We start from the raw sequence: 24150 nt of genomic DNA, 5'->3' as shown, positions 1-24150 counted from the left end.
GGAGGAAAAGTTTATGTGGGGCTCATGATTTCAGAGGTTCAGTCCTTGGTGGGCCGACTCCATGGCTCTGGCCCAAGGTGAGGCAGAACATCATGGCGGAAGGGCCTGGAGGAGGAGAGCAGCTCAGGACGTGGCACCAGGGAGCAGAGAGACCATGGGAGTGGGAAGAGGCTAGGGAGAATAGCTACTCCCCAAGAGCATGCCCCCAGTGACCTACTGTCCCCAGCTGTGCTCCAGTTGCCAAGAGTCACCACTCAGCAGTCCACTGAAATGATCAATCCACCCACTGGATTATCCACTGTTGCTGTTACAGCTCTCATCACTGCCTGAAGGCCCCATCTCTGAACCTTGCCCTTCTGGGGACTGTGCTTCCAAAACATGAGCTTTCCCGGGGACATTTCTAGATCTACACGTCCCCTTGTGCAATTCAGGACAGCTCCCCAGGCTTTCTGAGCCCCAGAGAGAGAGTGGGATCCTCCGGGGCTGGTCCTGCAGTGGCTGGGGAGCCTCGCTCTGCCTCCTTCTCCTCCTCCTCCTGCTTCCTCAGATCCCTTTCCATGGTTCGCCCTGTGAGCAGCACGGCCCAGTGATACCCTGGGCTCTCTCAAAGCCCTGCACACGTGTCAGGAATCGCCGTCTTAGGGACACCACTCACCCACCACGAACACCCAGCACAAGGGAATGTGCTGTCCGCGTGGATAGCATTGGAGGGAAGCCAAGTTGCAGGGCAGGGAGGCACAGTTCTTGGAAAGAGTCACAGAGTTGAGGGAGAGATGACAGGGGAGCAGCCTTCTGCAAGGGCAGACCCAGCAGCGGCCAGAGGCCAAGCCAGACTCAGCCAACAGCTGCAGAGCTGGAGAATGTTTCAGCCACCAAGCACCCGGGTCCTCATTCCAAGCCCAAAATCTCCGACTCAGCCAGCCACGGGGGGCAGAGGAGGACTTTACCCAAAACCCGGAGAGGGTATTTCCCAAAGAAGAGTGCATTGTCATTCCAACTGGTTAATGGCAGTCGATTTTCTCCTGGGCTTTGAAAAGTAACTTCAGTACAGAGCTGTGTTTGGAAAAACTGAACAGAAGTGATTTTGCTTTTGATTTTATAAAAAAGGAAACAGGTGTCAACCCTGCTCCCAAGTTCCTACAAAGAATCAGCATCATTAACAAAGAAGAAAGAAAAAAGAAGACCAACACAACAAGAAAAGAAACTTATATAGCCATACAATTTTTAATTATATACTGCGGTATGGACAAGTGTTTCCTAAAGGTTCATGGACTGAAGACTTGGTCGCCAAACTCTGGCACCATTCGAAGGGCTGAGTAGGAGGAAGTTACGCCCTTAACAGGAATATTGGAACCCCAGCTGCTGCTGCTGCTCCTCCTCCTCCTCCTCCTCCTCCTCCTCCTCCTCCTCTCTCTCTCTCTCTCTCTCTCTCTCTCTCTCTCTCTCTCTCTCTCTCTCTCTCTCTCTCTCTCTCTCTCTCTCTTTCTCCTTCCCACCTGCCATGAGGTGAGCACCTTCCTCTGCCATATGTTCCTACCATGATGAACCACAGTTCATTTTGAGCCTCAGGCCCAAAAGCCATGAGTTCAACCCACCACGGACCCAACCCTGCAAAACTGTGAGCCAAAATAAACCTCTCCTCTTTTTAAGTTTCTTATCTCAGGGGTTTTGTTACAGTCATGGAAAGCTCACTCACATACATGACTATCATTCTCTAGGAAGAGAAGAATGTGAAGCAAATTTACATAGGCCTGGAGTATAATTTTAGGTGATACATAATGACAAGCACTATTTAGGAGACTGCTTACGTCTTCTTTTCTTTAACTGTTGTTATAATCATGTTTTTCTTGCAGGATGTTTCACATGCATAGCAGAAAATTAATCAAGAGGGAATTTCAGCAAAAAACAAAAGTTACACAGTCAGTTACCAAGACATGGATTTTGCAAGATCTTTTAGTTACATCAGGATTCACCTTGTCCACCTGGGGAAAGGGAATGAACAATCGCTGCTCTCATTCACAAAGGATTGGAGACCATGTTCTGCATTGTTCTATCAGACTTCACCAAAGGCTTCTCTGCCGTTAATGCCAGGAGTCACGCAGGGCTTCACAGCTGCTGAGAACTTCAGTGTTACCCATGGTCACTTCTCTGCAAAGTGCATGTGTCGACGGACATTTATGTCACTCAAAGACTCTACAGAGGCCAAACCTGTTCTCTCAATAAATACACTCAGAATAACAAAAGGGACCCAAAGTAAGGTTCCAAATACCCACTCACAACGTCGGTGAATCATTGAGTCCTGACTCAGATAATGCCACGGAGTTAGAAATCTGAGAAGACTCTGGAAGTCCATCTCCTCCATCGCCTTGCTGAACACAGTGCAAATGTACCTCGCCCATGACATATAACTATCTCATGATACCAGACACTTTGCAGGGAGAGACGTCCCTACCTCATGAACTGCCCCATCCCCAAATTCCTTGCAAAATCTTAAACTGTTGCAGAGAGGAAGAGGAGTTGCACAGGATTAACGTTGGATTTTCTGCCTGCTGATATTTCATTCTCTAATTGACTAAATCCCCTAATAACACTCTCCAAAGCACTGGCATGCCGAAGAAGGGGTCAAAGCCACCAGAGGAACAGGCTGCACAGTAGCATCCTGTCTGCGCATGAGGAGAGCAGGTCACAAACTCTGTAAGAGAACACTGGGGATACTCAAGGGCAGGAGGCAGACAGGAGGGAGGGAGACTCGTCGCATCCTGGAAGGGGACGTGAAATCAGCAGCTGTTAAACACACACTCCCTGGTGTCCAAGGAGAAGGGGGGCATGGACAACAGGGCCAGAGGAGGAATCTGTGAGCTTTCAACCTCAAAATGACCACGCCTGAGACTGTGCAGAATCGTCCTGCCACTGGACAACATGCAAACGCCATCAGCAACCTTGGCATCTTGGAATGTCCCGTGGAACATTCCAGACCACCAGAAATGCAAGAGTAAACAGAGACTGGAGTTCAATGTTCTCTCTTGATGGAAGAGGAAATGGGGCCTCAGGAAGTCTACAATCGTGTGAAAGACTGTGGGAAGCAGGATGGAGATTCAACAACCTAGGACAGTTATCCCACTCCTGGGTATTTAATGATCTGAAATCTGTATGCAATAGGGATACGGCCACATCAGGGTTAATAACAGCACGATTCACAATAGCCAAGTTGTAGAACCAACCTAGGCACCCATCAATACAAGAGACAAATGGATAAAAAATGTGATACATATATATATATATGCATATATTTATATACATATGTATATACACAATGGAATATTACTCAGCCATGAAGAAGAATGACTTTATGACCTTTGCAGGTAAATGGATGGAAATGGAGACTGCTAAGTGAAATAAGCCAAATATAATAAGCATTGCACTGTGTTAAATTAGTAACTCATACGCCCCTTTGGGGGAACCGGAAAACCCAATCCAGAGGACACTAGTCTCAAGGGTACGCGAAGCTCAAAATGAAACGTAAAACCAGCACCACCGACCGGGCGGATGAAATGAGAAAAGGTTCTGTGACCTCAGAGCTGTGCGGCTGGGGTCTGCAGACAGACAGAGACAGCCACGACTGTGCTCTCTGAAGGCTCCAGGGAAGGCGCATCGCCTGGCCTTCTCTCAGCTTCTGGTACTTCCTTGGTTTGTCGCCGTGGGATCTTACGATCTATAGATTTCTTGCTTTTCATCCACAGTTCTGGGCTCCCCCAAGCAAGCTGTAGAAACTAGACTTCTCTTCCCCAAGGCCAGTCCTAGAAACTCTAATCTTTCTAGATCCTTCTGTCTTGGAGCTGGCCGTGAAGGAATTCCTTGGCTCACCTTTCCAGGAGGGGGCCTGCCCCACGCCCTGGAGGAAGGAAGTCTGCACAGAGGAGGCAAGAAGAATCCAAGCCCGCAGGGTCACCAGCATAGATCACGGTCTTTCCGTCCAGCAGCACTGTGACGCAGCTGTCCATGTTTCAGAGCCTTCAAGCGGCCGAGCAAGCGGAGGTTCCTGGAGGGCCTGCCCCTCCTCCCATCCCTGGCCCCAGGAATCACTCCCAGCATCCTTTGTACTATATCCTATATTTTCCCAAAGTGTGATTCCAGCCCAGCAAAGCCAGCCTCCCCCAGGAGTTTGATAGACATGCAAAATGCCCCATGTCACTCCAGGCCTGCAGAGGCGTGATCTCTGGAGGTGACGTGCAGTGAGCTGTTTTCCCAACTCTGCCAGATGATGGAGTCTGAGGTCCTGCCTCTGCAGAGGTGGGGACCATTCCTCTTCCTTGGCTACCCAGGACGTTGCATAAAAGACTCCAGGTGTTTCTTTCTTTGCTCCCTCCAGGTTTACCAAGCAGAATTCACCCAACTTGCATGGGAATCTCAGAGCACTCTGGCTATTGCAAAAGATGATCCTCTTCATAAACTCAGAGACTGGACTTGGGATGTGTGTGTACGTTCATGCACGTAGCAGTTCCCAGCTGAGTCATGTGAATATCTGCTTCGGCAAGACAGAGACCCAGCAGCACCACCAGCCCAGGTAAGGACACCCACCGTGGGCCAGATCAACCAGCCTCTGCCGTTTCCCATCCTGACCTGCATCAAAGACCACCTTCATGAGGAAGCTGTTACTTATTGCTGCAGAACACACTCCAAAGGCACCCTTAAATCACCCCAGCATTTTCCAAACCCGATGCTTGACAGCTGTGGGGTTTGACAGCTGCAATCTGTCGTGCATAAAAAGCTGTTCCTGTGGGGTGCATTGCTGTCTGCTATCTGGAGTGCTGATCTGCAGAGGTTAGGGATTAATCTTAAGTTATCAAGCTAATTACTCACAAGCATTAAGAGCAGCCACAAAGCATAGATTTCTGGAGCATGCAAACTGGAAGCTGCTGCGAATCCTTACTATAACCCTCCATGAAAGCTGTGATGGACAGTTCATCTGATCCCCTGTACGTGAAAATATTATTTCCACGTGTGTTCCTAAAGGACACTTGAGTGACGCTGTTTTGAAATACGTTTGTAAATCTTAGAAGCACCTATTTTCATGGTTAAGCAAGACCACCACCTCAATATGCACAAATAGGGTGGGGTCGGGGATTGAGCTGCGTCTGTGCAGAGGGGAACGTCTACGCAGGAGACAGCATCCCAAGAAATACACATTTCCCCCTTCGTGGACGTGGCTAAGTGCTGGATTTCTGTCACATTGTTTTCTTGTGATGTGTGCTTTCCCCTTGTTCTAATGTACATGTTATCCGCTGGGGACCGCAGAATCTTTCAACATGCTAAATGGGAGCACCTCACAGTCTATCAACCCCCCGACTTCTGTGATAGTCTGACCCTTTCGTCACGACCCCGGGTTCCTTTCGTAGCAACTTCAAAAGATGCCATGTTTTAATGAGGGGTCACTTGAGAAAACGTGATAAATTAAGTGTGCGCAAGAGAACAAGAACGACGGCCCCAAGGAAAAGCTTCGCAGTGCAGAAGAAAATCTTCCCATGACAGTCGTGTGACCTGCAGAATCACAAGCACCCAGCATCCGGGAAGTCAGGTGTGTTCAGATGACCTGGGACCAAATGACGTGGTCTCCTGTTCCAGTATCTATCCAGGCTTTCCCAACCCATTTAAAATCCTACCAAATCTCTTCCCATACATCAAATGGGAAGAAGGAATCTCCAAGCGACAGACGCATAGGAAAGATACCTGGATTTCACGTTCTACCTGTAGAACTAAGCACTTGCAAATAAGCCTACAGAGTAGCTCCTCGCTTTGAAATTAGATGAGCTTTTTATTTTTAATTATGTATTTAGTTTTTGAACTTTATTGTCATTAACTTCTTTTAACAGTGAAAAATATTTTTTTAAAAATGCTTTTCATGTATATAGGGTAGTAATGTCTGTCTCACAATCTACCCTCCTTCCCATCCCCACCCTTCACTCCCCTCTCTGCAATCCAAAGTTCCTTCATTCTTCCCTACCCACCCCCCACTATGGATCAGCATCCACTTATCAGAGAAAACATTTGGCCTTTGGTTTTTTGGGGATTGACTTATTTCCCTTAGCATGATACTCTCCATTTTCATCCATTTACCTGCAAAGGCCATAATTTCATTCTTCTTTAAGGCTGAGTAATATTCCATTGTGCTATTTATGTATTCATTGGCTCTCAGAGCAGACTGTGAGGCTACGAGGATCCAGGACTACACACTACTCACTTACTTGAACCCAAGGATCTTTAGCAGCAGGTGCTTGTGCTACATGCAACACATCTTAAAATAGCCACTATTTCTGCAGAGCCGAGCTCAGAGTTCTAAGTCAATTGCTTGGCCGTGCGACACCAACCAGCCAGGCAGATGACCCCTGAAAGGAAGGCAAAGAGCAGCAGACAAAGAAAGTGTTTAGAAAAGAACTTTCCTTACAAAGGTGGACCAAGGGAGTCACACTTTAGGACCAGTTCACCAAGTGAGAGAGAGAGAGAGAGAGAGAGAGAGAGAGAGGGCTCACAGCTAAAAATTGTCACGATGGTACCATTACAGCTTGTGACTCACCACGGCAAAAAGCAGAGCTGCTTTCGCTTGGGAAAGAGCAACTTATGGGACTGTTCGGGGACTCCAGGACAAAAGCTCGGAAGGGGAGCCCCGTCCTTTTGGGGTTACCCCCTCCGCCCATGTGCAAGATGTCCGTGTCTGTCCCGCCATGCAAGAGCAGGCTCCCAGGTTCTCGGGAGCTTCCAGAGTCCCTGACACGAAGGTTGCATGAGGGAGCAGGGGACGGGATTGGGGTGTACCTCCGGACGGGGCCATCGGCTCCAGCCCGTGTCCTCGCGCGTCTGAGAGTGTGCGGCCGGGTAGTCGTTGCTTACGAGCCCCTGCTCTCTGCCAACACCAGGCTGGAGGATGGGGACTCAGTCGCCTTGGAAGCCCCAGCTCAGCAAAGCACCAGGCGCGGCACAGCTGCTTGGAACGGGGACAGATGCCGGGTGTTACCACAGAGTGGAGGCTGGACCCCCGGTCCTGTGCGGGACAGACCTTCATCGGCCAGGCTGGCTGGCACCCCCACGCAGGGCTGTCTTTCCCGTGTGGTCTCATCTCCAGTGTCTGCTGCTCTATGACGATGATTCTCCAGGTCCTACAGGACTATCAGGGAGCTGCGAACTTCCTGTCACCTGAGACGTCAAAGCCACAGAAGCATCACAGAGCGACACAGCGCTCCTGTGTCTGTGGGGTGCCCTTGCCAACTCCCGGGCTGCGGTGCAGGGAAGTCTGGCTCCTACGGTCACGTACAGAGCACAGGACACTTGACAGTGGCCATCAAAGCAACCCTGCGCTGGCTCACGTGTGGACAAGCCCACACCGTGAGCATTATTTTAGACTCTACTCCTTCTAGTTATGCACAAAGAATTTGCTGGAAAGCCATGTGCTGGGTCATGCTGGCAGCAGCTTCGCCTGCCTCTTATTCACCAGGTCACCCGACTGCATCAGGATGCCACACAGAGTGATTGACACCTACCTTTCACACTTGTGCAAATACACTCTATGATGATCATGCACGGTCAAAACAGCCTCAGGATGCCTTCTGAGAACGCACCCCATCGCTAAAGGATGCACAGTCTTAGCAGTAGATGGAGATAGACACACAGAGAGGGAGTTACAAGCAGAGACAGAGAAGGATACAGATAGAGAAGCACAGATCCATCACACAGGCCCAGAGAGATGCACAGCGCAAAGAAACAGCACAGCCTGGGTGGAGTTTAAGAGAGGCCACTCCCAGCTGCCACCGGGGACAGTATGGCCAGGTTCCCACAGAAGATTTTGGCATGACTGGGGAGGGAGGGAGCTGAAGGTATTGAGTGTGCTGCTCCACGATCTGCGTTGTACAGGTTGGACACTGAACCACACAACGGGGAATCATCAGGTGGACACACGAGCCAGCAGTGCGTGGTCCGCACAAATGCATGGAAAGGAAATCCGCTTCCTAGGAGGGTTCGCAGCAGGAATCTCCTTCTTCTTCCTTTTTTTTTTTTTTTTTTTTCCAAAAATTCAGAGTAACAAATAGGACCGGAGTTTGTGAACCTTGTGCTGTTGAAAATAGGTTCAACGTATTAAGGAAATCCATGGCTCCTGGTGGGGAAATGGAAGATCAAAATACAATAGCATGTCCGGCCTCATGTGCCGCTCCTAAATATTTGCTTTTCTATGGTGATAGCTCAGCCGTGAGGACGTTCTGCCGAGATTTTTTTTTTTTTTTAATTTCTTTGCAGCTGTGAGGATGTTAGCTCATCAGGTCCGAAACAAAAATGTGGAAACAACAACCAAAAAAATGTTCTCTATGTTCTTCAGATGCTGTCCAGTGCTGGGGGTGGGGGTTCTTCCCAGATGGGGGTCACATCTGGAATGATGAGCAAATGGATTTGGCGATGGTGCTTCCAGCCAAACGTCAGATGAAAAGGGAGCCAGAGAAGCAGAGAGAGGTGGTGAGGAGAGGGACACACACAGAGGGGAGGAGAAAGGCAGAAGAGAAGAGGAGGAGGAGAGGGAGGAGAGAAGAGAGAGGGGGAAAGGGGCAGAGGGAGGAGAGAAAAATGAGAAAGGAAGGGAAATGCAGGAGAGAGAACCTGCAGTTGTTTCATGATGTGCCGGGGTTGCTGGACATCTTGGCAGTCACACCTGTTATCTCGGTGACTTGGGAGGCTGAGGGAGGAGGATAGCAAGTTTGAGGCCAGCCTCAGCTACTTAGTGAGGTCCCAAGCAACTTAGAACCTGTCTTAAAATAAAATAAAATAAGAAGGGCTGGGGATGTGGCTTAGTGGGTAAGCACCCCTAGGTTCAATCTCCAGTACCAAGAAAAAAAAGAAAAACAAAAACCGAGAAGGGAATTGTGGGGGCACCTGTTTTGGGTTTTAAAGTTCGAGTTCTGAAACGCTGACCGTCCTCACCTTCCTGATACAGAGGCATTTAAAAAGAACCTAAAAAGTGGGCATGACATTTCCAGAGCCACCTGCCTCCGGTCTTCTCGTCCTTTCTGAAAGCAATCAGTGACTTCTGCAGAAACCTGACACTCTCAGCCGCAGCAGACAGGAGGGCAAGCCACAAGGCTATGCCAGCGTGCCACCCTGCCTTTATTTGGCTCTTGTGTCCAGCAAGGCTGTCAGACATGAATGGGTGACCCCAGATGCCTGCAAGCCGTGCCATCACCACGTGGCTCGGTGGTCCCTGCCCCTCGATTTCTACGCAGTTCTTCCTCTGCCCAGAGCAAAGCTGTTCCTGGGGGAGAGAGCGGTGGAGGGGGAGATGACCTCCCAGTGAGGCAGGGCCAGTGGGGACACTTGTGCGCATCTAGAAACCTAGAAACGATGTCGTCTTCTTCAATGTTGCATTCTTACAGAACCAAACCGGAGCTGACAAACTTCCTCTCCATGAGACATGAGCTGTGACCTCCCAGGTACTCGGTGAATGGCGAGCTCACCGTTGGCCGGGAAGCCTGGTGTGCTTTGCTTTTGGACTTTCTCAACGCACCCAGTCTTTCTGTGACAGAAGCTGCCAGTGATGTCCAAGCAAGAACGGAATCCTCGCCTGCAGACCAGGACCTCATTTGCACCGGGGGGAGAGAGGACCACAAAACCATGTGGCGTGTTGCACGCTGAATACGTTAGAACCTCAGAGTCCAGCAAGGGAGGAAAAGAGTGTGAATCGAAAGCAAAAAAAAAAAACAGGGAAAAAGAGTCTCAATTCCCTAAGTTAGATGGATCCCAGCATCTGCCCTGTCCTGGCGCAGAAGGATTAATGGCCTTCTTTGGAAGGTGATGGATTACTTTGCAAAATTAATGCTTCTCATTTCATTAGAGGGACTCTCTATTTTATGTTTTCACTTCTGGGCTTAGGCAAGCTTTTCTGGATAGAACCAGAAGTGAGCGAGGAGACTTCACAGGTGGTCGGCCATCCTTGGGTAGTCAACGGAAGGCAGAAAGGCGGCTTTGTTCTCCTAAGTGGAGGTCCTGCGCATGCAAATTAGGGGAGCTGCATCAGGGAACTCGGAACAGGCGTATCTATTATGTCACTTTTTAAAGGGGCAACCACGCGTCTATCTGCCTCATCTTTCCACAAAGAAAATGAAGCCCAATATTCTGAGGTCCCACTAACAGTATCATTTTCTCAGGTTGGTGGGATATTCATAACTTGAGTAGTCAAAATAATTCATTAAGTGACAAATGAAACAATTTAGGACAAAAGGTCAGCAGAATGTGAACTAAGTACTTTTTTTTTTTCTTCTATTTTCTTTTCTCAATCCTCTGGATGAGGTGTTGTCTCTCAGGTTCCCCTGAAGACAGGATTTAAGGTTCTGGGGGGAATGAAAAACCCCCACAGAGTCACGTGTTTGTATTTTCTTTTCATGCATGGTCTTCGGTGTGTTTTAAATTCCCCGTTGCTCAGAATTTCTCCTTCCCCATTTTTATATCTCCCAGGAATGCTGCAAAGAGTCACTTGGTATAAACAGGCACATGCCCAAAGCCAAACGGAAGGAAACAGACACTCTCGGGGCTCCTGGAAATAGTTGTCACATGCACACAAGATACAATTGCCACTTACACATGCTCCAAAAATGTCCCAGCGTAACAGCAATTGCAGCCGAGAATGAGGAGCAATGTGGAGAGACCCAGACTGCAGTTTCCCACCCAAGACCAGCCCGTTCTCTGCAATGCCAAGGGTCCAGCTTTGGTGGTACATTTCTGCTCAGATCTCTCTGAAACTCTGCTAATTTCTCAGGCCAGTGAAAATCTGGCTGGGTCTAAAGGAGGCCAATTTACAAGGGGAAAATACTCTTTCTCTGAGAAATACGATTTTGCATGATGGATTGTTCATGAGTAAATCAACTGAAGAGATGGTTCAGGAGTACAGTATCATCTGCAGCTCAGCCAGCCGATCGCGTTAATTTGCAGACACGTCTGTCCCTCTGCAGACACGTCTGTCCCTCTGCGGTTGAACGTGATTGTCTTGGGGGCAGGATGCACAGTTAGCAAATGCTGGGTCCTTGTGACCTAGGAGACCCAAGGGGATGTTGTGTTGGACAGTCTCGTTCGTTGGAAGGCTTGGGGTGGGTACGTGCACATGGGTGGCGTTCCTGGGCTGATATTTTTTAAGGCTCTTTCTATCCCTGATCATCCAGGACCACCTCGCTGCCATGCAGATGTGCTTCCCCAAGCTCCCAGGAGCTTCCAGGAGGGAGAGGGAGAGACTTTCCCCCGCAACTCAGTGACCCTGGGCCCACTGAACTGGCGACTTCCACTGTCTTCTCTCCCCGCGACCGTGCTGAGAAGCGGGGTCATTGAGAATCGATATTTGGGAATCTGAGAGTGTGGACCTTGAGTTTCTGCTGGGAAGCTTTGATTTTCTTACTTCCAGACCTTTAGTTTTCTTATCTGTAAAAGAAAAATAACGCTTGGGGCCTCTCAGAGTTGTTGTGAAGGTTGAGGAGATAGTTTCTGTGAAAGGACTTTGTCACCTCCAGAACAACGTCACAGGCAATGCTGGACATCTTGCGTCTGGTAGCCCAGGCACTGAGCTTCTGACTTGGGGTCCACTCCAGCTGTGGAGAAGTGGGGTCCTACATTCAGCCCCGTATGACGGGATGAGCAGCGTCTTCTTCTTTTTAATTTATTTTTTTGGTACCAGGGATTGAAGTCAGGGGCACTTAACCACCGAGCCACATCCCAGCCCTTTTTATTTGTTATTTTGAGACAGGGTCTTGCTAAGTTGCTTAGGGCCTCACTAAGTCGCCGAGGCTGGCCTTGAACTTGCCATTCTCCTGCCTCAGCCTCCTGAGTCGCTAGAATTGTAGGTGTGCACCGTCATGCCAGGTCATTCTGGGGCTCTTTCTTGGACTGGGAGTTGGCAAGGGTCTCCATAAAGCTCCACTGAGATTCATCCCGATCCTCAGGAACCAGGAAGAACCACCCTGGGGCCGGCTCTGGGTGCAATGGTCTGGGCAGGGTCTGGGCAGGGTCTTACCCACCCAGCAGAACACAGGACTCCAGCTGTGTGAATGTCCATTCCTTCACTGGGGCCCCCACACCTGGCTGCCACCAGCAGGCTGGGGCTGCGTCACGTCCATCAGACAGACCTCACTCTCGCAAGACCCTCAACTTCAGATTGGAACAGCCCAGCTCTCGAGTCCGCTGTCCTCACCCCTGTGGTTTCCCTGAAGTAACAAGCTCCCGTCTCAGATCTTAGGCTGCTAAGTGCACCCCAGCACTCCCTCTTGAACTGAGGCCGTCCACCTGCCAACACATCTTAGCCCCACTGACTTCCTCATGAACAGGGGTTTCACAGTCTCGCTTGAAGTCACAGCAACCCAGGGGTATTGGCTGAATTCCTGGCAGGATCAAATCAACGTTGGTTTTGTTTTATTAAAGAGGGACTCAGAAAATGAGCCAGCCACCAACGTGGGCTGCTTCTTCCTTCTCTGCAATCCTTCCTGACGGGCTACCAGGGAGAAGTACTTCTATCCAACCCTCTTTAGCGCCAGGGGAAAAGGCTTCTCCTTATGTCTTTGAAACCAAGCATGAAATTTCCCGGAATGCAGAAGCAACTGCAGAATGCAGCTGAGAACGAGCAACCCTGGTTTTGTGCTGGGGAGATCCAAAGTCAGCTAACACCTGAGCCACTGGATCATCCTGGAATCTCTCCAGAGCTTCTGGACAGTTCTACGGCTAACGATGCCCTCTCACCCCACGGCGACCGACCTGCCAATCACACTATTTGAATCTCTCGTGAATTGTGGGCAATGACATGTATATATATTGGGCCCAAGATTTGAAGTCTTTTTTGCTGAAATCGCCTAGAGATACGAACCAATTCGAACAATAGTAAAGATCATGAATCTAAACCTCTTTATTTGCATGTTTTAAATTTTGTATGCCATCTCAAGATCTGCTTTAAAGGTGTAATGACAGATCAGAGTCGTGGAACCTGGGTTGACTTTCAAACTGCACATTCTTCAATCAGTCATTTCTGTAAGAATCAAGCTGCCTCATCAGAAAACACAGAAGTGTGGAGTTGGACCAGGTCGGAACCGACCAGTCTGCAGGGAGGGAGCGTGGTTTCCATCTTCCATGTCTATCAAAGGTCAGTGTGCGAAAGACTTGGTCCCCAGGGTACTGCCATTGGGTGGTGGGGGGGCCCTTTAAGAGGTGGGGCTTAGGGAGAGGTCTTAGGTCACTGGGGGTGTGTCCTCAAGGAGGATCATGGAACCCGCTAGTTCCTCTTTCTTTCTTCTTTCCTTCTTGGCCATGAGGTGAGCAGATTTTTCTCTGCTACATACTCTTGCCACAGGCCCAGAAGCAAAGGGGAAAATGGATTATGGACCAGAACTTCAGAAACTAAAGCCAAAATAAACCTTTGCTCTGTATAAGTTACTCTCTCAGATATTTGTCATAGTAACTGAACACTGACCAACATAGCTGGTGTCTGCCATCCAGTTTCCTAGAAGCAGAGTTTGGAATGGGGCTTCGGGGGCATGCGATCTACTCAGGGGGACAGAGGGAGAAAGATGGGAGGAAAGTCAGTGGAGGAGGCTCAGTAGAGATGCAAACTCAGCCGGAGACCTGCAAGAGTCAGGTCACCCAGTGCCTTTGAGCAGAAATCACATGGCAGAGTTGATTCCAGCGGTGGATCACCTCCTGTATCCCCTTAACCTCCACCGTGGCGTGCCCCCCCCCACAAGGAAGCAGACTGCTTCCTCTTGCTGGCAAGATGGCGCCCATCAGCCAGTGGGGAGTCTCCTAATGGGGGCAGCCTCTAGCTATTCACAGGAATGGGGAGGTCAGCAAGTCTGTCTTCTGCACAAGGAACTGGTGTCCTTGAACGAGTTCCCAATATTTCAGAAAGTCCAACAGGAATCACCTGTTTGCCCAAGACCATGACGCAGACAACCAGCACAGGATTCAGGGATCGCCTCTGTCACGTGGCGCCTCATGCGCTCTAAAGTCTGCCGCCCTTGTGGATATCTTTGATTCACACTTAATAATGTAGCTATGCTTCATCCGTGTCCCACGCTCTACCCTGGAATCAGTACAGGAGAGCCTTCTGGAACTCAACACCAGGTCCTGTGAGGCGCAGCTCCATCTCCACCTTGATCCAAGCAGTGCTCACAGATGCTCCCCCGTGTCTACCCAAGCCCTACGGTTTCACGCCCAGTCACTAAACCATACTACACAGGTTTACCATGAAGTCGGGGAAATCACTTTGAATAAATAGAAAAACCTTCAGATTTGTCATTAATAGGTCCCCCAATTTTGGTACTTGGGATTAATTACAGGGTCTTGCTAAGTTGCTGAGGCTGGCCTCCCACTTGCAATCCTCCTCCCTCAGCCTCCTGAGTTGCTGGGATTACAGGCCTGTGCCACTGCTCCCAGCAAGTTGGGTTGTTTGTTTGGTTTTGGTTTGGGTGCTGGGTTTCAATCCCAGGGCCTCACACGTGCCAGGCAGGTGCTCTATCACTGAGTCATGCCCCAGTCATATGACAAAACTTTTAAAAGTAGAAATACTTTAATTACAACATTAACACTCTTTTTTTTTAATTCGTTTGTTTGTTTTGTTTTGTTTTGTTTTGTTTTGGTACAAGGAATTAAACCCAGGGATGCTTTACCACTAGGCAACATCCCCAGCCCTTTTAAATGTTTTTATTTTGAGCCAGGGTCTCCTGGCCTCGAACTTGTGATCCTCCTGCCTCAGCCTCCCAAGCCTCTGGGATTACAGGTGTTCACCACTGGACCCAGTGACATTAACTTTGTGATTTAGGCCCCAAGTGCACACTCACATGCATGTATCAGCTCACATTCAATCAAATATATAAAAACATGTCATTGATATGGCACACAAAGAAATGACCCAGTCAATGAGCACATTTTCTGCTACGTTTTTAAGATGTTCCATTAAAGTTAAAATAAGGTGGACTTTTAAGTAAGTACAAGGACAAACATGTGTTAAAAGCATAATTTGCACCAGGCATGGTGGCGCACACCTGTGATCCCAGCAACTTGGGAGGCTGAGGCAGGAGGATTGCAAGTTCAAGGTCAGCCTCAGGAACATAGCAAGGTCCTGTGCTCGGTAGTGAAGTGCCCCTGCATTCAATCCCCAGGGCCAAAAAAATAATAAAAAAAAATAATAATAAAAGTCATGATAATTTGCAATTAAAAAAAAAAATGCTTAGTTCAGGTCCAGTTGAGACTTCTTAGAAATTCAGCCAGAGATCCAGGGAGTGGATCAGGAAGCCCCAAGACCAGACCCGAAGCGCTTCTTTCTTTCCAGGGACTCAGGACTGGTCATCCTGCCTAGTCCTTAAACTCACTGCAGGGCAGAGGTGCGGGGCACAGGCTGGGCCCACACCTCCTCCAGAGCGGCTGGGGGATCTGTGGCTGGCGGAGGGACGGGAGGGGCTCATTGTCTGTTTACGTTTTCTTGGGGGAAAGAAGCTGGTCCTCTAAGTTGAAGGAGTTCATCACTAGCTCCCATTCTCCCTTCTGCCAAAACAAACAGCGTCCAATTGCCACCTCGGATCGATCGCCGCTCAGCTACCTAAGGCAGCCTCTCCAGGTCCTTTACAGGGTGAATGATGTCCCCCGGCAAGGACCTCTTCACACCAATAAGATTCCAGAACCCAAGGGCCCCCGCTGCCAGCAACCTGCTGTTTATCTTCCAGAAGGTTCCCATCCACTTTCTCTCTGAGCTTTCTCAAGGTCTGGTGCGCGCGCACACACACACACACACACACACACACACACACACACACACACTGGACTGTTCTGCACAATGGCAGTCATACTTCTTCCTACACTATTCTCCTGAGCCCTCTCTGGAGAAAACACAGAGAACGGGAAGGTTCCAGGCCTGCTAGCGACTTACTGGACCACACTTGAACCTCTGAAGGTCAGGTCCACCGCGGCCACCGAGAGGAGAACCGGGGAGGCGGGGGGATTCTCCACCACGCACCCCCTCTTCCAGCCAAAGACATGAGGTCCGCTCTCACGTTAAACCAGACTCGACCTACCAGAGACACGGCTCTTCTCGGGAACATATCTCCCTTTCCTTCTCGTGAATCTTCTAGCGAAGTTAAAAAATGAGAGGCAAGAGGTTGCCCCCCCGGGGAGCTGAGGACAACATGGTACCTGTGACCCGGCAGGTGACGCTGGAAGAATCACCATGCTGAGCACACCTGAACCTTCCAAGGCCTCTGCACCCTTGACACACTAGAATCAGGTGGCTTCAGGGACGGGGACCAGCGCCTCTGCTCCTGGCTCAGAAAGCAGCTGGGACTCAAGGCGTCGTGTTCTGACCTCGCACACCGCAACCTTGGTGACGTTTGTCTTGGAATGCGTGTGATGTTTCTGAGTCCGGTTGACACTGAGGCACGCACCGGCGGCTTGAAGGCTCACATTGCCCGTCACTCTGCTTCCTCACCCCTCCAGGACCACTTCTCCGATTCCAACGTTCCCTGGCGTCCTGGGCCCTGCCTCTCTCTTCCCCGAGATGGCTCCAACTGTGCCAGCTGCAGGGATCTGGGTCTGGTGCCGGTGCAGAGGGTCGGGGCTGGGTGTGCATGCTGCCCAGTGTCCCAGGGTACCGTAGCGTCCCTCCCCAGTTTAGGTTGGTAGCAGAACTCAGCAGGGACAAAGTTGCCCACCCCTGACCGGGGCAGCTGGCAAATCCAGCAGGAAGCTATAGTAATACATTTGGGGTGGTCCATCTGCTGTGGGCAAGGGCTTCTGGTCAAGGAAGCGGGGGTGCCTGGCTCGGTTTTCTGCCCAGCCAGTGCCCAAGACACTGGCCCAGGAGCTGGCAGAAGAGGAAGGAGCCCTGTCTGTGCATGCCCGTGTGCCCGAGTCCCTGCCCAGCCTCCCGCACATCCCGAGGCCCTTGCAGGAGCCTCTTCTTCCTCCTTCAACCTCCCTGACTGCGCCTCGCTCTCCTCTGGCCACGGCGAGGCTGCTCCGGGTGAGTCTGGAAATGCACACTGCTCACTGCTGGTGATTCAGCACACAGGTGACCGGCTCTGACGTCTGCGTGGAAAACCCGCACTGCAGAACGTGAAGATGCACAGCGAACTTCCCACCCCTCACTGAACTTTTAAGTGTTTCTTTGCTGGGAGTCACACTGAAGAGGACATCCCAGATGTGATGTCAAGAGAGAGAGGCTGCAGAAGGGAAACGGCCCTGCCTCGTGGCTTGTGTGGCTGCGTGACCCATGTGATCCTGCCACACGCACAATCAGAAAAATGAGAGATGACCCTCCATTTATGTCTGATCCATCAAAATGCATCCATGCCTTCTGCTGGCATGTGCAACTCATTAGAACACATTTTTTAAAAAGATTCTATGTTGCAGTTCTTTAACACTTTTCCCCTTACTCTCTGAATAAAGAGGCTCCATGTTTCCACTTCATACCAGGCCCTGAAAACTAGGTACTCGGTCCTGAAGTCAATTAACCAGCTAAAATAAAATAAAATAAAATCCTAAAAAACAGGAACACCCACAACTGGAAGCTGCCCTCTCTCTGAAGACAGCTCCACTGTCTGCCAGCTGTGCGACGGACGCATCCTCTCCACCTGTTTCCTTATCGACCATAAGATGACAAAAATCAGTACCTGCCTCACAGAGTCTTGGGCTGATGAAGTAAGAAGGACTTCCTTCCCAAGAGCCACGTGCCGACCCTGGCCATTTCTCTTTAAGAAAGAGGGCAGCATTCCGTGGTAAAGCGTCGCCTGGGAAGGCACCTCCTTTTCAGTGTAAAATTCTAAGCTCCTCCCGTGGGACAGAGACCAGGTATTCTCCACCACCATCGCCACCTGCAGGCTTCACTTGTGAGTCCCTCCTGCTTAAGGACCTCGAAGTACCAGGTGTGACCCTCTACCTCCAGCTTTGCTGCGGGTCTGGACGGGTCTGGGCGGTGTAAGAAAGTGGCAAGAACTGGGTGGAGAGGATTCTAGAAATGCCTGCCTCCCCCGCAGGCCTGCAGGAGGTCACTGCCCGAGGGCTCCCAGGCCCTGTCCATGGAACTTCTGCACCTCGAGTAGGCAGGTTGAGCTCGCCCAGCTCCAGACTGGCAGCGTTCACATCCGGAGTCCCCACACCTGCCTGTCACCCAGGCTCAAAGCAAGCCTTTTCCCATCCCCAAAAAGAGGCTTCGAGCCATTCCTTCAGGAGAAGATGGAAGCAAGTACCTGCTCATGAGACGGCCTTCTGCATGGGCTCACTTGCAGGAGGGGGAAGAGAGACAGGAATGGACACTTCCTAAGGCTTCCGGTAGCTCAGCCTTCCCACCCCTTAATGAACACCACCTGCGGGGTCCTGCAGTGGATCCAGTGTGATTTTTCCACTGTCCCCCCCCCACCCCCGCTTTTTTTTTAAGGTAGGGATGGGGGAGGGGGAGGGAAGCTGTGCTATCTTTTCAAATCTGAGGAAGGCTGACCCCCTGCAATCTAGATAAATCCGAAAGGTATTCCTAGGCTAGAGTTTAATCTCCACAAATGACTTTGCAATTAATTACAAAATCCCCAGCAGTTATTAAGTCCTAACTGAGTAATTTGCAGCTTATTTTACCCCAGCTAATTAAAATGTAATTGGGATTGTCTGGCAACGTGTATTCTGTCAGCAGTTTTTCTTGGGAAGAGAAATCAAGCCAAGAGACCACAAGAAAGCCCTTTCACGGGACTTGGCTTGATCTATGCCGCTTCGTAGCTTCTGCAACTGTAAAACAAATAAATTACCGCATCTGACAATTCAATCAAAAGAAGGAGAAAAACAGATACTCTTCTTCCCAGGGAGTGGGCGGCTGGGTTTTGTTCCGTGTTGCGCCCTTCTCTAAACAATAGCGTGGCATCTTCTCGGAAGAGCGACTTTCGGGTGGGGCGGGGTGGTTTGGAACCAGGTGGCCGCGCAGGTGCCGTCCAGGAGGCCGCTGGAGACCCGGAGGCGCGTCCCCAGGTCTCTGACGTGGCTCCTTGACTTAGAACAAACAGAAGTACACACTCAAACTTCCCCGCCGGCTTCAACCTCTGCAGACCCCTGCAAGACCCCTGAAGAGTGCTCAACCTCTGCAGACCCCTGAAGAGTGCTCTTGGTGAGCACTCTTCAGCACACCTGCCGCGAAGACGTCCCAGAGCCACCGAGGATCACCCCACACGCCGCCGCCCCCCCCGTGCTCCAGCAAACCCCCTCTCTTTCCGAGACCCCATCCTTCAGGCCCGAGGGACGCACACTTCACGAGCAGAGCGCTCGGCTTCCAATCCCAGCCCCTCTTGGGAAACCGCTTCGATTTTCTGGCCCCCGTGGTTTGCCCTAGGGCTAGAAGTTGGGGGCCTGGAACAGGTGGGCAGCTAAGATAGAGGCGAGGAGGAGAGGGCGAGAAGGGCGGCGGACCAAGGAAGCGGGGCGCGGGAGAGGATGACTTCAGAGCTCGCACGCTCCACTCGGCAGGGAACCGGGAGACCCGCGGCCGCGAGTCCCGGAGCTGCTCGCGCGCGCCCACCGCACCCGGAATCGTGCGCAAGTCCTGCAGAGTCCTCGCCACTGTGCAGGGTCCCCGCAATAGCCACAGACGCCGACAGTGCTATTCCCCGGGGCCACACGCACACACTCCTGCACCCTCCAGCTGGAAGAAGCTAGGTGAGCTGGTGGAACCTCTGACCGCGGATTCGTCCCGGAGCATCCACGCGTAACCCTGCCAAGTCCCCGGTTCCCTGAAACCGTTCCCTTACACTCCCCGCTAGCTGTCAGCAGGACCTCGAGTCCTGGAGCTCCAAATGCGCGCAGCCCCTATGCACACAATGTACTCAGCCTGGAACACACAGCCGGCCCGGATGCCCACGCTGGGGGCTGCAAAGGGAGGCAGCGAGCGCTGGGTGTCGAAGCCAGGGTTCAACCACACAAAAGTCGGCCCGCAGGCACCTGCGGCAGTAGGGCGCGGCCCCGGGGCTCGTTCGGTGCAGGCAGGACCGGGAGCCCCGAAGCCACCCGGAGTTCGCTGGAGTCGCCACCCAGCCGGAGTCGCGTGCGCGCCCAAGTCCTGGGAAACTAGCAAGTCCATACACCACACTCGAAACCCACGAACTGCGCCCTCGCTCTCCGGCGCGCACACACACACACACACACACACACACACACCGAGGCCAGGGCCCTCGCTTTCCGCTGGAAAGGAGAGTTGCGGAGCGGTGCCGCTGGTCCCGCAGCTGGGGCTTCCGAGGCCCGCGCTCCCCGGGTGCAGGGGCCCGGCCGAGGGAAGCCCCGCTCCGCCACCCAGCTGGCCAGAACTTTGCGCGCCGAGACCGCGGGCCGCGCGCCCCGGACCGACCCAGGGAGGCGCGGCGGGCCCGGGCTGCCCACCTGGAAGTGCTGGAAGAAGGCGGAGATGCGCGTGATCTGCAGGCTGAGGCACCTGGAGGCGCAGCGGGCGCGCTGGACGCTCCCGGCCGACAGCGACTCGTCCAGCCGCCGCGCAGCCGCCGCTCCGGGGCTCGCCGCCAGGCAGCCCCCGCAGACCGCCAGCCAGAGGCAGAGGGTCAGGGCTGCGCCGGGCGCGCCGGGCTCCATGGCTGCGGGTGGCGGGCGCGGGCGCCGGGCGCTGGCCGTGGATCCCAGCTCCGCGCCGGGGCCGCACTGCCGGACCTGGCGCCGCAGCAACTCCGCTGGAAAGTTCAATCATTCAACTCCGGCCCCCAACCCGCTCGCCGCCGCGCTCCAGGCCCCGCGAGGGGCGGGCCGAGGGTGACAGGCGGCCGCGCCATTGGCTGGCGGCAGCGTGAGTGACAGGGAGGCCGAGCCAGGGCCCGCGGGCAGGTCTGAGCGGCTGCCCGCCGGCCAGGACACTCGCGGAGGGCCACGCCGGGCGCCTCCCGGGTGCGCGGGGGTCGGCATGGTGGGTCCCCCTGGCAGGCGCCTCCACGATCCGCACAGCACCTTCCTGCCCTCTCTGTCCCTTGCCGCCGACCAGGTAAAGGGCAGGTGTGAGCAGAAAGAAAGGTGGGAAGAGGCCTGGGCTCCCCTGGGGGCTCAGAAGGGCCCAGGGGGGTGACAGGGCGCCCCTGAATTGCTTTCTCCCCTCTGATCTCGTAGGCGGAGTTTAGGCTTCTCTCTCGGCTTAGCAGAGGCCAATTTCCCTGCGCCCAACAGAGGAAAGGAGGTCAGAGGACGGAACTGGATTTGGGCCCACAAGGGGTGCGGGTGGAGGCCAGCATTGGGCCCACCGCGCCCTGAGGCCTTTTCCTCCCCCTCCCCTCCCCCTCCCCTTCCCCCTCCCCCTCCCCCTTACCCTCTGACCTCTCTTCCTTCCTCATTGTTAGTTTTACCTGGGAAACGAGCTAGTGCGGTTTAGAGCCACACACCTGTGTCCTAGGGTGTCTGTTTTTCTAGAAAGCACTACAGCCCCCTGTAAGTGAGTGAGTCAAAGCAGAACCCCCAACCCTCTTCCCCTAGTATTGGCCCAGAGCTTGGGGGCTTTGACACGGCTGCTGCACCGTGGGCAGTCTCTTCCGATGCCCTCCGGTCACGCACCTCCTCCCTCCGCACCCAAGGCAGCTGCAGGAGGTGCAGGCAAGGATCCTGAGCAACCTGTAACAAAGCTTTAGCCTTCCCTGGGCCCCACGGCTCCCGGCAGGTAGGAGGCCATGAAAAGAAAAAAAGAAAAAGACACACTCCTGTTGGAATGTGGAGTAGCTGATTGACATTCCTGGGCTCTGACATCCCACGTTGTCATTCAGAATGGCACTTCTGGAACCTAGTTACCTCAGCACACAGTCGAGCACCGCTCCTTCTAGAGGTGCTAACCCCACTCAAAGACAACATGGGAAAGCCTGATTCCCCTTTGCAGAGAGACTTTACAGGGGATTACCCCAATTCCCAACACCCCCCCCCCACCCATTTTCCACTCTACAATTTTGACTTCTTGGGCTTAACAAATTATAATGACCACCATCTGCAACTGTGATATCTGTGATGGTTTTTCTCAAGAACACCATCTTATGTGTTCAGTAGAGTTCATTGACCTTGATGTGTTTATCTGGGCAGTAAAAAAGTCTACCAAAGTTGTCTGGTTCCTAAGGTCCATGAGGCAGAGGTGGCTTCACGGGTGCACAACCTGTGCAGCTGTACCAAATCTCGCTCGTAGAAGAATGTACTATTTGGTTGAATGTTTTGTTCTTACTGATGTGAAACAATAATTTCTAATAAGTTTCTGTGAATTTGCATTTTATAAGAGGCCTCACAAATGACAGAAACTGTCCTACCTGTAGGTTTTGGCCACAACAGTATTATATACTTGGGGCCAGAAACCTAAACATTTAGCCACAAATTACTAAAAGCTCTCCAAAAGCTGTAGGGGATCCTTCCTTAGCGTTCATGTTTTAAAGTGAAGCGAATACCTGCTCATGATGAAGGCAAGCAAATTAGGTATGCCTGCATTTTCTTATGGTAACTATGATTTCTAATTTTGCATGGCAAATCATGAAATTTGTATTCCAGAAGGTGAAATCACAAGGGAAGCTTGCTGAGCTTTTAAAAACAGCTTTTAAACATTCAAAGGGATCGCTGTTTTTTAAAGCCACGCGTGTGCTACTTTCTGTGGGTTCCGCAGCATATTCATTTGTATGAATAAATGCATTTCATAATAAACCACCAAGAGAACAACTAGTCACCTGAACAGCAAGCTTGAGAACTTTGACCTAAAGGCCACCTTATGTTAGGATAATGCACGTGTTAAAATAATACTTAGGGTTCTGTAGCTTTTCTCCTTCAGAATTATCACAGACATCCTCCGTTGGGTGCAGGCCTTCCTGGTGTTATTTATCTTAATTGCAGTTTGACATTCCTTTCCAAAGGAAAGTATCCTAGTAAAACGAGAAAGCAGTTAAAATCTAGTTTTTTGTGTCATCTGCCCAATGAATGCTACAGTTCATCTTGCTAGTTGGAACTGGAATTTCTGTTTTTAATTTTATTTTTTATTTTGGGGGGATTAGGAATTGAACCCAGAGGTGCTCAACCACTAAACCACATCCCTGGACCTTTTTATTTTAGACTTTGAGATAGGGTCTCCCTGAGTTGCTGCTGAGGCTGGCTTTGAACTGGGGATCCTCCTGCCTCAGCCTCCCCAGTTGCTCGGATACAATGGAATCTCAACTTTTAAACATCACTCCTGGTCTTGGTATAGCAAACCAACCATGGTCGGACATCACTTTCCTATGTCTGTATATGAAAACACCACAGTGAATCTCCACATCATGTACAAATGCAAGAATGGGATCCAGATTGGAGTAAGCTATATTCCATGTGCGTATAACACCTCAAAAACACTCTACTGTCATATTCCTAAAAAGAACAAATTAAAAAATAAAATAAAAAACAACTCAAAAATGAAGCTGAAGATTAATTTAAACAGCATCGCTGGCAATATTGATTAAAGGCTTGTCTGCATGCGTTGGTATGGATAGGACACCCCAATCTATTTTGTAATAATCACATCGACTAGTTAGTTGTTTCAATGTTTAGCCACAACCCTCTTAGATGCATTGTTTTCTCAGACCAGAAACTTCTCTTTCTAAAAGTTTTCCAGTTACACTCCATAAGGATAAAGTATGAAGGAAGCAAGTGTAATCTTCCTGCAATATGCCCCTCTTGGAAGAGCACATTTCGAGCCTGTTAAGTGGAGAAAAATAAAGACTTAAATTTGGCGGCACTTATGCGCTGTGAACAGATTGCCCTTCAAGGACCTTGTTTAAGGGGTCCCTGGAGGGAGTAGGGTGAACACAGAGAAGAGGTTTGTTTTCCCCTCCAATTGCCTCTATTGGTGATACCTTCTCGTGGGTCTTCCCTGGGAAACCGCAGTTAAAGTGAGCAAATGCAAAATCGGGAAGTGTAAGAATTACGCCCTGCAACCTTGCTGGCCCATACCCACCTCTGTGTTCCCGGGCTAAGTGCTTAGGAACTTGGTAGTTCGGCCTGAATCTTCCCTCCTCCTTCAGAGTTAGTTCCCTTACTTCGGCTCAGCTTTAGATCCAGTGGTCCAAGGACAGCTTGGGTCTTGGGTGATCCAGGAGGTCTAAGGGCTCAGATCTTGGATCTAAGAGCTTGGGTGATCTCAGAGAG

General features: G+C 51.3%; 1 protein-coding gene across 3 annotated transcripts in view; it reads right to left on the bottom strand.

Annotated features, from left to right (window-relative positions):
* Nucleotides 1-20721, bottom strand: part of ANOS1 (anosmin 1) — a 149591-nt gene extending 128870 nt beyond the window's left edge. For 2 of the 3 annotated variants that reach the window (XM_079123156.1, XM_079123157.1), the window contains exon 1: nt 20398-20719. In XM_079123156.1, the coding sequence (XP_078979282.1) occupies nt 20398-20604 (207 nt within the window). In that variant the 5' untranslated portion in view covers nt 20605-20719. Of the gene's footprint in view, nt 1-20397 lie in introns of all 3 variants that reach the window. The other variant, XM_079123158.1, reaches the window with a different exon arrangement.
* Nucleotides 20722-24150: the final 3429 nt, after the last annotated feature.

Source organism: Sciurus vulgaris, assembly GCF_902686455.1.
Source record: "Sciurus vulgaris genome assembly, chromosome: X".
In the NCBI taxonomy this organism is placed as follows: Eukaryota; Metazoa; Chordata; class Mammalia; order Rodentia; family Sciuridae; genus Sciurus; species Sciurus vulgaris.
The sequence above is the reverse complement of the archived record's forward strand: the minus strand, read 5'-3'. Positions and strand labels throughout refer to the sequence as shown.